The sequence below is a fragment of the Leiobunum rupestre genome, chromosome 5 (genome assembly GCF_980474605.1).
Source record: "Leiobunum rupestre chromosome 5, qqLeiRupe1.1.hap1, whole genome shotgun sequence".
NCBI lineage: Eukaryota > Metazoa > Arthropoda > Arachnida > Opiliones > Sclerosomatidae > Leiobunum > Leiobunum rupestre.
The window spans coordinates 7,265,408-7,278,535 of record NC_143388.1 but is presented as its reverse complement, the minus strand read 5'-3'; the positions used below and the strand labels follow the sequence as shown (position 1 = coordinate 7,278,535).

General features: G+C 37.3%; 1 protein-coding gene across 1 annotated transcript in view; it reads right to left on the bottom strand.

Annotated features, from left to right (window-relative positions):
- Window positions 1-385: 385 nt before the first annotated feature.
- LOC149943430 (uncharacterized) overlaps window positions 386-13,128 on the bottom strand; it is a 38,290-nt gene continuing 25,547 nt past the window's right edge. Inside the window, exons 5-8 of the mRNA XM_090175047.1 lie at window positions 12,930-13,104; window positions 11,213-11,761; window positions 5,330-5,565; window positions 386-1,973 (exon numbers count right to left, since the gene is read on the bottom strand). Of these exons, the coding sequence (XP_090031173.1) occupies window positions 1,777-1,973; window positions 5,330-5,565; window positions 11,213-11,761; window positions 12,930-13,104 (1,157 nt within the window). The 3' untranslated portion in view covers window positions 386-1,776. The remainder of the gene's footprint in view (window positions 1,974-5,329; window positions 5,566-11,212; window positions 11,762-12,929; window positions 13,105-13,128) is intronic.

Below are 13,128 nucleotides of genomic sequence, written 5' to 3'. Positions count from 1 at the left end.
TAGTCTTTACCAACTCGTCCATCTAGCATAGACGTGGCGCCGCGGAGTAGCGCAATTTGGGAAACGACGACAATATTGTATATGATAATGTGTGGGAAGCGGTTCATCTTTATCAGACGTTAAGAAAACGAATATAGTGACGAATACACATTAAACAACATAATAAAATATACTTTTAATTGAGAATTACATGGAACATTTATGATACCTGTACCGTCAACTCGATATTTACATTCCCACGATTTGTGATAATATATTATTGAAATTTAGTTTAATATTTTTTACACGAGCATCGTTTTTCATTAAAAACTAGACTACAATAACGAAGTCTATTTTTTGTGTAAAATGTACAAGAACGACACGTTGACGTAAAAGTTTAAGCACTAACAAGTAAACGTGTAGGAGAAACGCCTAGACAATCAATTTTTTTATTACAGAGTTTAAGCAAAGCTTCCTTGAACTTTGAACGACAACGTCGTGAATAACTTTCAAATCGGTTAAGTGTTTCTGTAAGCATTGTCTAAACACACATTTTGTCTTCGAGTATCCTGGTTTACCGAAAATTACCTTCATTTTTAACACAAACCGATTTTCCTTATGCACGTTCCCGCATGGCCTTTATAAAAAGAAAACGTATCATAATTCTCTCTCGATGTGTTTCGATTCAAAATGGTATTCCATATTTTAATTTAATCACTCTAGGTATTATTCGAAATTTGACTTAAGGTCGATAGATGGGGTTTTGATGTTTTAAAATATTTAGACTTTGAAGAATGTTAATGAAGGAAAGGAAAGGTGAACGTTAACTTTTGAAAGTCGAAGCTACTGCCATCTACACCTTGCGGATGTATTTATTCTTGTGATAACTGCTAGTAGTGATAATTTTAAAAATGGGAAGAGCAGACGTATCTCGCTATAATATAATTTTGGCAGTGCTGAGTTGACACTTCATTTTTCCTCTATGGAAATAACACTAAAACAAAACCGTTTAAAACTATCTCTACGTTGTCGTTCAATCTTCTAGGTTTGTTTATCCTCCTCGTTTAAACGTAGTGTCAAGAACGCATAGAAGTAACTAAGAACTATGCAAATATGAAATTCTGGCATCATGAAGTTATACTTCTCAAACTCTGAGAATTAACTGGCGTCCTCTAGTGCTTACATTTTCATATAGTTATATTAAATTATAATGCTGCAGCGAATGCAAATTTAAAAATTATCTTTCCATTTTTTAATCTTTAATTAGAGAGGGGCAAAATATCCCACTTTTTCATTTTCCAGATGGCGCTACAGAGAGATTTTTGAGGCGATTCAAATTATTCAATTCTGAGAAGTATAAGATTGTGACAGCTAGGAGCAGCAAACGCAGCACCTCACACAAGGAGAAAGCAACCCGTCAAAAGTCGTACATTTTTCATTGGTTAGACGCTATAGCGCCTGCTGCCGTCGGAAGGGGAAAATTCGGAAATTGTAGAACGTTCCCCGTAAAGGCTCGTCCAATGAAATTTGTACACAACACTGCGTTAGCGTGTTTAAAGACTAGCTGCGTTCTCCTTGTATGGGGTGCTGTGTTTGTTGCACCTAGATGTCAGCAAGTGATAATGTTTTGGTTCTTAGTTCTTTGTTACTTTTACACGTTCTTGGTAGTGTATATTAAATTCACTGGAACACATTTGACGATTTTTCAACTAAAGCATTACATTTTTTTAATATCACGTGAGAGGAATGTATAGTTCAAAAACTGTGTAATTGACGCCGTGAATGATTTGGAGGATTTTAGATATCTTTTCTCGAAATGTAAGGCAAAACGGTGAGTAGGAGTGTCTGTTTGTTGGCCATAAGGGAATTGACGGTCACGATGTCCGCGTTTCGCACATCGACGCCTTCAATCTCGAGTATTTCGTCTCCAACTTCTAGAATTCCCGCCAATACTTTCTGGATGTAAACATCTCTCATACGAGACACAAATACCCCTGCAAAAACAAGATTGTTTGTCTTTAAATTGAACTGTATTGTTAATTATCTATTCATACAACATAAGTAACGTAATAACAATAAGTAAGTCAATTTGCCTAAATTATCATCGAACTGATTTTTGGGGCTATTGCGGCCAGCGGCGGCGTTCGTAAGACATTTCTGTGGGGGCACGGGCCATTATTTTTTATCCAAAATTCATATACTTCAAACTTAAGGCAAGAAAATGTACAGCTCTAAATTTGTATTACTATATATATATTTTTTAAAGTATTCTTTCTGATATCTCATCCGTCAATTAATATATTGATAACAAAAGTTAAGTCGATATCTTTAGAAAAATATCTGCGTACATGGCTAGATAATTAAGCCTTTCTTGGCCACATACTTAACGGAGGTATTTTAGGTAAAATAGGGTACACGATGCGGCGATTTTCTGTGGGTACGAATCTATCGAAATCAATTTAATGGTTATATCATCTTCATTCTACTCGCATCTGCAATCTCAAAATACCTTCGGTAAAAAGAGTGAATTCGGAGCCAAATAAAGGCCGTGAGATTATAAATTTTACCCTGGTTGCTGTTTTTCCTCAATTTTATTTCTGTGGGGGCTCTGCCCTCGTTTGTTTTCCGCTGTGGGGGCTCGAGCCCCGGAGCCCCCACGGGATCGCCGTCACTGATTGCGGCATCAAGTTCTTAGCACAGAGCCCCCTAGTGTCTAAATAAGCCTAAGGCGAAATATACTACTATTAAGGACAATAACACGCTACTGACGACGTGAGTCAGTTCGAGTGCGAGTCCAAGTCGGAGCGTGACGAGAATGTCATTGTCGAAAAAAGGTTCGGTCAAGAAATTAGCTACGAAACAATAGGAAGTGTCATACTTTTAGTTATTATGTTACTTATGATACAGTATTATGGAGAAAAGATTAGGAATCATGTTCTAAGAAATATTTAACGCGTCACCTTGACCTCAGTTTGAGAATGGGTGCTGACAAAAGGGGGTAAACACCGGTGCTTTTTCCCGCGTTAATCCCCATGATTAAGTCCAAGCCACAGATTATCCTGCTGGTGTTATCTCTTTGATGTCCTCACGCACCACGTTTAAATTGTCTTACAACACGATTCCTTACCACAACAGTATGCCCGTATAATTTGATTATGGATTAATTAATTTATAAATTAATTACCAGGGTCTGGCGCAAAACGTTTGCAAATGGCCAGGTATCAGAAAAATAGGAGCTGAAAATCAGGTACACCTAAAATCTAGTCCGTGCTAACAAATATAGTTTTGCATTTTTTTGCCGCTAGAGCGCCATTTGTAAACGTTTTTTCCCGTTTTAGCTGAGGTAGAATGGACCAGGGTAGGACATAAGCATATTTTTTTAAGTAGTCAGCCTGACTAGTGAGCCTCCTATTTTAATTCATTTTAATAGTCACTGATTAGTGGGGGTAAAACCAAAAGTAAATAGGGGGAGAAAGTCTGGCACTTGGGTCCAACCGCACGACGTCTTATTTGAGGGGTAAAATTTTTGGGCTTCGGAAATGACTCCCCCCTCGCCTCTTTACAGGGACACAGGTATCGGTTGTACTCCGCCACAGAGAAAAATAGTTCTCTATAAAATATGTGAATATTAAACTTTTGCTTTCGATAATTTGGTTAATTTAGTTCCTATATAAAGTAGATATATGATAGAAACTAAAATGCGACATTTTAAAAATAATAACACGACTTTTAAAAAGAAATAAACCGTAACTAGAATAACGCTCACTTAAATCATGGAGAGCGTGGCGCCATCTAAGAGCAGAGATCGGGACTAATTGGTAAATCTACGATGTTAAGGCCTAACAATTTGCAAGTTTAACTGAAATAATAGCTAATTTAGCTATAGCTACGAGCTTTTCTTGTTTATTTTACAATTGATATAGTAATTATTATTTAAAATCAACCGTTATCGTAGGAAATAATGGTCAGCATTTGACAGAGAGACTATTTGAAATCGCGAGGCGCTGACATGGTTGCCAAGGAATAAAATTAAAAATTTTCATCTTGAGCGCGGACCGGAATACCACAAATGCACTACTTCACGCGTAATGTGCTATCCTTATTGGTTAGAAATATCACGTGATCACTAGCTCTTTAAAAAGGGTGTCAAGCATGGTGGAAGGTAAAAGCTGAAGGCAGTGATAGACTTTCCCCTTATTTACTTTTGGTAAAACTGGGGGTATAAAAACCAGAAGGACATTCAACACTTTGCTTTACCCGTCAGAATTAAAATACGAGTTTATTATCACTTGGGTTACATGACTTTGTCCGATCACATTTTTTTAAAAATAAAATGGGATTGATGAATGATGAATTTATGATACGCCACATTCGCCATTATTTATGAATATTTAGGTAAATTTTTCACTAGTCAAATTGACTAGTTAGCCCCAGATTTCGATTAATTTTAGTAGTCAGAGCATTTATTTTAGTAGTCAAATGCCGTGACTAGTGCCTTATGTCCAACCTTGGAATGGACGCCTGTGGGTATTTATAGGTTGTCTATTTTCGTTGCCGTGGCACCGATATGATGTCGGCCACGACATTAAGACGTCACGTTATTAATTCCAAAACAGGATGGCGATAAAAATCGTACATTCCAGGAGAACAAGTAAACTCTGTGCCCCCCGCGACACCACTGATCGTGATCTGTGACGTAGCATAATGTCATGGCGGCTTTTTTCATTTTTAGATTAAATACAATGTATGCCTACGACGCTACGAGCAAAGATAATTTAGACCTCGGACCCTAGATTCGAAATTACTTACTAGCGCGTGGTCAATTGCGTTTACCCCCTTCCTGTTGGAACTCCATATTTACCATTTTAACCAACTAAAGATAGCGCCTTACAGCAACCGATGGAGGTCGAATTTTTCGGAGGTCACATGCCACCACCCTCCTACATATTGTAACCCGTCCACCTGATTTAAAGGCATTAAAATTTGCTAAATGACTTGGGCCTAAGGTGGAGCCTTGGGTATTAGCCAAGCTGATATGATCTTGGTTTGAGCCTAGAAGCAACAAACACAAGGAAAACGCAGCTAGGCTTTAAACACGCTAACGCAGTGTTGTATACAAATGTCATTGGACGAACCTTTACGCTGAATGTTTTAAGGAAAGGGGAAGACAATTTCCGAATTTTCCCCTTCCGACGGCAGCAGGCGCTAAAGCGTCTAACAATGAAAATTGTACACCAGAAAATGCACGACTTTTGACGGGTTGCGTTCTCCTTGTGTGGGGTGCTGTGTTTGTTGCTCCTAGGTTTGAGCAAGCATATTTTTAAAAGAAAATGTGCAGTATAGTCATTACCTCTACTTTCTTTGACTCTTCCTCTGGCGACAAAAAATCCGAAATGCAGTCCTCTCGGTCTGGATAGTTCAATTACTTGGGAACCATCCACGTTCAATTGTATCAAGTGGCCCCAGATGCGCTGGTTGCCGCCTAGACCGCTCTGGTCCGTGACCCATCCGTCCGACGTTGAGTGACCATCGTCGGGACTAAAGCTGGACGGTTGAGAGTCCGGCTGATCGAAACTTTCAGCGGCACTGTAATCAACGGTCAAACACTTATTAATACTCTGTTAATTCTAGTGATGTTAAAAAATATTACATAAATCAAGCCCGCGTTGAATATACACTAAAATTGGTCGAAATTTATTTATTTGGCGGATAAATCAAGCTTATGGAAAACTGTCTAGTGTCATTATTATAGGCTAATAGAATACTTCCCTAAAAGAGGTATATTATACACTTTTGATATAACTAAATTAATTAATTTTCGTTCAGCAACGGCAATATAATTCGGTTATTCAGGTCGTATTGCTCATCTGAAGATAATCAATTAGTCACAAAGGTCTATCTTTTATATTCCCCTTTCATTATCTCAAGTAATAGTTGATTTTATAAAATAAAAAGTGGTCTTGCCCAACTTGTTAAAATGTTGCTCTTACGTCACAAGACCCAGCTTTATTAGTGTATTCCTCGCACGAGCGATTTGCACGCGCTCTAGAAAAAGCTATATTCCTCGCGACTGTAGCGCGCGCTCGTAGGTTTATCAAAGTAAAAGACTGTGACGTAAGAGCAACATTTCAACAAGAAGGCCACGTTAGTTTATAAAAAGAACTATTAATATCACCAACAGTTAACTGCCTTAATCGTTTAATATATCTGGTGAAAAGCCAATAAAAATAAAGTAATTTAATAGCTCTTTCTATAAAATAATATATACACATACATGTATAAACAGTGTTATTTTTTGGAATGCGCGCTTCCTAGTATTTCCGTGTAGAGGGTCTCGTGCGTTTTCGTGTGAGCTCAACAAAAACAAAAATATGCGTGCTCTCTCTAATTGTAACTGCACGATGAATCTAACGTAAATACGTGACCTCTCGTATTTTATATAGGGTCATTCCATGACAAAACGCCTGCCACAGAACACCCGACCCCTTTCGATTTTGCCCAAATTTTGTATACAGGGTTTTTTGGGCCTAGGAAAACGATTTTGACAGTTTCATAACGATCGGTTCAGCCGTTTACGAGATACAGCATACGCGTTTTTTCAAAAGTACGCCTTGACCCCCTAAATGTTTTCTACTATATCTTAAGACATAATTATCGCAAAATCACATGTAATACCTCATTTTAAAGACAATGCGCACCCTAATATGAATATTTAATCAGAGTTGTCATTTGACGTAAATGTCATTAAAATCTGGGCCTTTAAATAATTTGACCTTTGACCTTGCCCAGACACCTCAGTCGTAGGTCAACGAATTTAGCATTTTTAAAATTCCCACTATCGAATACATAATAATCACTCAAAATCTCAAAGTAATATTTGTAGTTTTCGAGATATTAATTTTTGAAATTTACCCCTCAAATTAATGAAAATGCTATTTTATACACGAAACTAGTTGACCTACTAAACGAATTAAAAATATTATTATTTTGGTAATTTTGAGTTTAGGATATCAAATACACTAATTCTTAAATTAAGTTGAGTTATTTACATATTATTTTTAGTTTTGCATGTTATCTGTAGACAGAAGACATCACTAAATTGCTTGTCCTTAGTATAGTCTGGCGTTCAATATTATTGTAGCGTATCTTACTGCACCCTAAAATGGAAATGTGCTAGATATCTCAAGAAAACCCAATATTGCTCTTAGTAATATCGATTACGTTTTTAATAACGTAAAAATGTTTTAATATCTTTTTAATATATAATAGTTATAATTGAGTAGTTAAATATATTAACAGCGATAATTGAGTAGCGAAATAGAATTTATTTAACTGTATATTCTCGAACAAAGCCCTGAAATGGATCGAAATTGTTCGTTTTGGAGAGACAGTAGTAAATGTCATTTGCAAACACTTTCGAAAACAGTTGGTATCAACAACCATCTGTCCGAGGATGACAAATTAGTTCTTAGCAGCCGAACAGCTATACCTATGTCCAAAATAAGAAACATATGTCGTCACCATGAAGAACTTTTTATGAAAAGGTATTCAACGAGTCAAAAGAAGTGTATGAATCCTTTTGGGACTCACGACGCTGAAAGAAAGAGTGGACTAAAAACTATTTCATTGGATTTGTTCAAAAAATTAAAGTTACGAGGAATTGAAGTTATCGCTGGAAATAAGTTGTGCATCCAGTGTTTTATGTCTGCTGGAAAAAAAGTAAAGGATGAACTCCAAATACAGTTGGACGTTTCAGAAGTTCACACTGCACAAGAATCACAAGAAAGCGATTCTTTTTCATTTAGTCAACCTTGTTCATCGGGAGATGCGACGCAAGACGACAAAGCTATAGCTTTAGTGGCAGTTAACGAAACTCTAATAAACTTGGGAGAATCTCCTGTTAAAAGAAGTAAGAAATATATTCAATTTGAAAGAATTTATATATGTATACATATATAAATACATATATTTTTTAACTTTTGTACAGAAGGTTTGTCATCTCGCCAAAAAACAATTCTAAGCAGGACTAAGTTAAACGCTGTGAACAATTCATTGAAACGCAAATTAGAAGAGTCAATGGAAATTTCTCTTGATGAAACAGACGATAATATGGTTACGGACGATGTTTTTAGAAAGCTCGAAGAACATCGATTATATGAGAATATTTTGAACGAACTGAGAGAGAAATTCAATAACTCCAAGACATCATACGGCGAAAAGCTTCAGATCCTGACCTTGTCACCATTTGGAATACAACGCACAATGGAGGAATTTGGAGCACCAGAATACATGGTCAAACGAAGCAGGAATCTTAAATCTAGTCAAGGAATTCTTTCGCTACCAGAGAAACAATCGAAGGGATTAATATTGACCGAAGACGTTAAATCAAAGGTCGTTGAATTTTACGAAAATGACGATAACAGTCGTATGACACCTGGACAAAAGGAGTTTGTGTCAGTTAGAAACCACGAGACAGGTCAAAAAGAACATCATCAAAAGAGGCTTGTACTGCTGAACCTGAGAGAGCTCTATAACAAATTCAAGGAAGAGCATGATTTGACGTTAGGATTTTCGTCATTTTGTTATCTACGACCACCTTGGTGTGTATTAGCAGGTTCGTCAGGTACACATTCAGTGTGTGTCTGCACCTATCACCAAAATGTCAAGCTAATGATATCAGCTCTACCGTCTCCTTGTCCTTTAAAATGTGATATCGATTTCATGGCGCTCACCGTGTGTGACACTCAAAACAGGAATTGTATGATGAGGGTGTGCAAGGACTGTCCTGGGAAAAATGGTCTACTTGAAAATGAATATTTAACGAACCTTTTAGAAGATTTTGAAAATATAAAGTTCATGCAATGGGTGACAACTGACAGCACAAAGCTCATGACCTTGAGCGAGAGTGTTGAAAACTTTTTCGACTCTTTGGCCATTAAACTACTTGAACTAACGCGTCATCATTACACATCTAAGTCGCAATCTAATTATCTTAAAAACCTCAAAAAAACTCTAAAACCTGGTGACGTAATTGTTCTCGGTGATTTTGCGGAGAACTATTCCTTCGTAATTCAAGACGAAGCACAAGGGTTCCATTGGGACAATTCTCAAGCGACAGTGCATCCCTTCGTAATCTACTTCAGGGTAGTCGAAAACGGAGAACTTAACCACTTAAATTTTTGTATTATCAGTGATACCAGAACAAATACAACCAATACTGTTCACAGTTTTTTAACTTATCTAATTCCAAATATAAAAACACATGTTCCTAATGTTAGAAAGCTAATTTCATAAATTCGTTCCGAAATCGTTAAATGAAATCATGGTTTCTCCGTTATCTAATGACGTTTCGCTAACCACAGTTAAGGTTTCGACTTTAGAATTGTCAGATACTCGAAATCAAGTGGCTGAAAACTTTAAAGTGGGAAATTTGGTAGCCAGCGTCTACAAAGGCCAACTTTACGTTGGATTAATTGAGGAAGTATCAGAAGAGTTTGGAGACTTCTTTGTAAACTTTTTGCGTCCCCCTGGTATTTCGGACAAATACACATGGCCCAGAAGGATCGATAGCAGTTGGGTGTCAAGTGAAAATGTTCTATGTGCAATTGAAATTCTTGTAGGTTTACCAAATTCGAAAGGCTATCAAATCAAAGAACACGATAAAAATAAAATTACCAAAGCCTTTTCCATGTATAAAGAAGTTTAAGCTGTTTTGTGTAAATAAAAAATTAATTGGTGTGTAAACTATAAAAATAAATGGTTTTGGTATTTCATTTTGTGTGTGGTGGGGTAAATTTCAAAAATTAATATCTCGAAAACTACAAATATTACTTTGAGATTTTGAGTGATTATTATGTATTCGATAGTGGGAATTTTAAAAATGCTAAAATCGTTGACCTACGACTGAGGTGTCTGGGCAAGGTCAAAGGTCAAATTATTTAAAGGCCCAGATTTTAATGACATTTACGTCAAATGACAACTCTGATTAAATATTCATATTAGGGTGCGCATTGTCTTTAAAACGAGGTATTACATGTGATTTTGCGATAATTATGTCATAAGATATACTAGAAAACATTTAGGGGGTCAAGGCGAACTTTTGAAAAAACGCGTATGCTGTATCTCGTAAACGGCTGAACCGATCGTTATGAAACTGTCAAAATCGTTTTCCTAGGCCCAAAAAACCTTGTATACAAAATTTTGGCGAAATCGAAAGGGGTCGGGTGTTAAAATTAAAAAAAACTAGGTCGTTTTGTCATGGAATGACCCGTAAAGAATATAATAATAATATATAAATTGAATCGGTGGATGAGTAAAATCGATAACTGTTTGGCATCTGAAATCTGCCCACATTATATCGGTAGGATTACAATGAATTCCGATGAGTTTCTAGTTTAAACTATCTAATTTGCATCAATTTATTCGATAATATCTTGGCGTAAATGCAAATAATCTGATATCTGATCAATCGTAATTATTTCATCGAATCAAATAACAAAGCTATTATTTGAGAATTTGTTGGAAACATCAAATTAGCGTACTTAATTTATTAATTTAAACTTTAACAATGTTGTAATGCAGTTCCTCGGTTCAAATTTCGTTAAAATCGGTGAGATGAGAAACATTTAGTCCTTTGCGTTTATTATATTGAAGCTTCACTCTCTATTGCTCAATGCACTTCAAATAAGCTACTGTGTCTGCCGATTCATATGGTCCAGGGGTGCTTAAATGGCAGATCTTTACTAACTGGCTAACTCGACCTTCAAAACTCTTGTCTCGAAAATATAATATAATCTCGTATTAAAAAATACCTAATATAATTAAGGTGATCTCGACCTTGAAAATAGGGATTTCAACCTTGAAAATAGTTATTTCGACCTTGAAAATAGTTATTTCGACTTTGAGAATAGTTATTTCGACCTTGAACATAGTTATTTCGACCTTCAAATTGGCGATTTTTTTAAATTTTGAAATTTGGGTACACTGCATTTGTGATGCGTTTTTTGGAGCTAATCAGCTGTTCCCAATTTGTTTTTGCTATGGAACCCTAAATTATCCACCTAATTCTGGCGGAACCCCAACTAATTTTTTTACTTCACTTAAAAGACTCTTGACACAAACAAAGATGGCCGCGCTGCGAATTCTCGGAACCCCTGTGACCCATCCACGGAACCCCAGGGTTCCGCTGAGCTAGATAATTAGTGTTAATAGACAATTTGAAATCACTAATTACCTCTCAGTATTATTGGCGTGCGTTGTGACTAGTTGAGGGGGTTGGTACGTATGCTTGGGTTTCCTCCGGTGGACGGCTAGTTTGCTGGAATACGAGTTGCAATTGGCGAATAATTCCTTGCCGCCACCCAGTTTCTCTCGAATCCCGTTGACAATTTGTCTTCCGCTGGACAAAAGGGGACTTCGTTCGACTTTCTTGTCCGGGGGCGCCGTGGTCGCTTCCGGAGGGGCTTTCGAAGAATTCCTGAATTCCTGCTGTTGCCGTTCTTGCTTCTCCGGTCGGTAGATTCGCTCCTGACTGAATGCTCTGCGAAAAGCCGAGCAAGCCGAGCGGAAACTCTGACTGCCTCGATGCAATTTATCCGCGAAAGATTTACTGCGTCTGCAATGGTTTTCGCGACTAGGCCTCGTGGCTGGTTCCTCGGCGCCGTTTCGCGACTGCTGGTTGTGGTCCAGCTTCCGGTTCCTTTCGTTCAGAGTCCCGAATGCTTCCAGGCCGGCGCCTCTTCTGCCTTTTACGCTACGAGGGCTGATCGCGTTGTCGCTCGAACTGTCAACGAATAACACTTTTTCTATTAAAGCTTGCAATCTATAAAACGAATAGTCGAACGTGAAGTTCTTATGTCTGCGGCAATGACTTTTAAATTTGCAAAATTCGCGAATTTAATAAAACATGGTACTTGACGAAGAAAGACGTGTTTTGAACCATATTACACTTATGAACACGAAGCGATTATTTTTTAATAAAACCGTGTACCTGACGAAGAAAGACGTGTATTTGGACAATACTAACTTAATGAACACGAAGCGATTATTTGGGAATAAAACCGGGTACCTGACGAAGAAAGCCGTGTATTTGGACAATACTAACTTAATGAACACGAAGTTATTATTTGAGAATAAACCGGGTACCTGACGAAGAAAACGTCTTTTGGACCATAATAACATAATGAACACGAAGCGATTATTTGGGAATAAAACCGGGTACCTGACGAAGAAAGGCGTGTATTTGGACAATACTAACTTAATGAACACGAAGTTATTATTTGAGAATAAACCGGGTACCTGACGAAAAAAACGTTTTTTGGACCATAATAATAATAATGAACACGAAGCGATTATTTGGGAATAAAACCGGGTACCTGACGAAGAAAGGTGTGTTTTTGGACCGTACTAAACTAATGCTACGATGCGATTATTTGGGAATAAAACCGGGTACCTGACGAAGAAAGGCGTGTATTCGGACAATACTAACTTAATGAACACGAAGCGATTATTTGGGAATAAACCGGGTACCTGACGAAGAAAGGCGTGTTTTTGAACAATACTAACCTAATGAATACGAAGCGTTTGTTGTGGGGTAGAAAAGTTAGCAACTTCAGTAAAAATAAACGAGAGCAGGCGATTTAAAAACGCCACAAGCAAGATGTGAATTTCATTGACCTTTAAGTCAAATATAACAACAGTGGGAGTAATGAAATCGCGCCTATGTCAAAGTACTAAGTGAATTTCAGAACAAAAATTACTTTAAGCTATTTTACACCTATTCTCGTGTCGGTTACCCGGTTTCACGTAAAATGGCGAATTGGAAATAGTACTGTCGAAACGAGCGTTTCGTCGTCGGGTACCCGGTTTTATCTAATTGTTTGCGACTTTAAAATATAACGACGCAGATGTAAAGAATTATCGTGATTTTTAGAACTTTGGTTTGTATTCACCTTTGTGGGATTTGTCTTTGGAAAAGAGGTAGATTTGGATTTGATTCGTAACTTAACGGCTCGGAGTAGCAAGACGCGTTGGAAGAAGTTAGGCAGGGTTGGCTTTTGAACATTGTGGTATTGCTAAAATGTCGCGCGTTTTCGTTAGCACTCCATTGGTTTTGATCCATACTCACTGTTAGAAATACAACCACGTTAG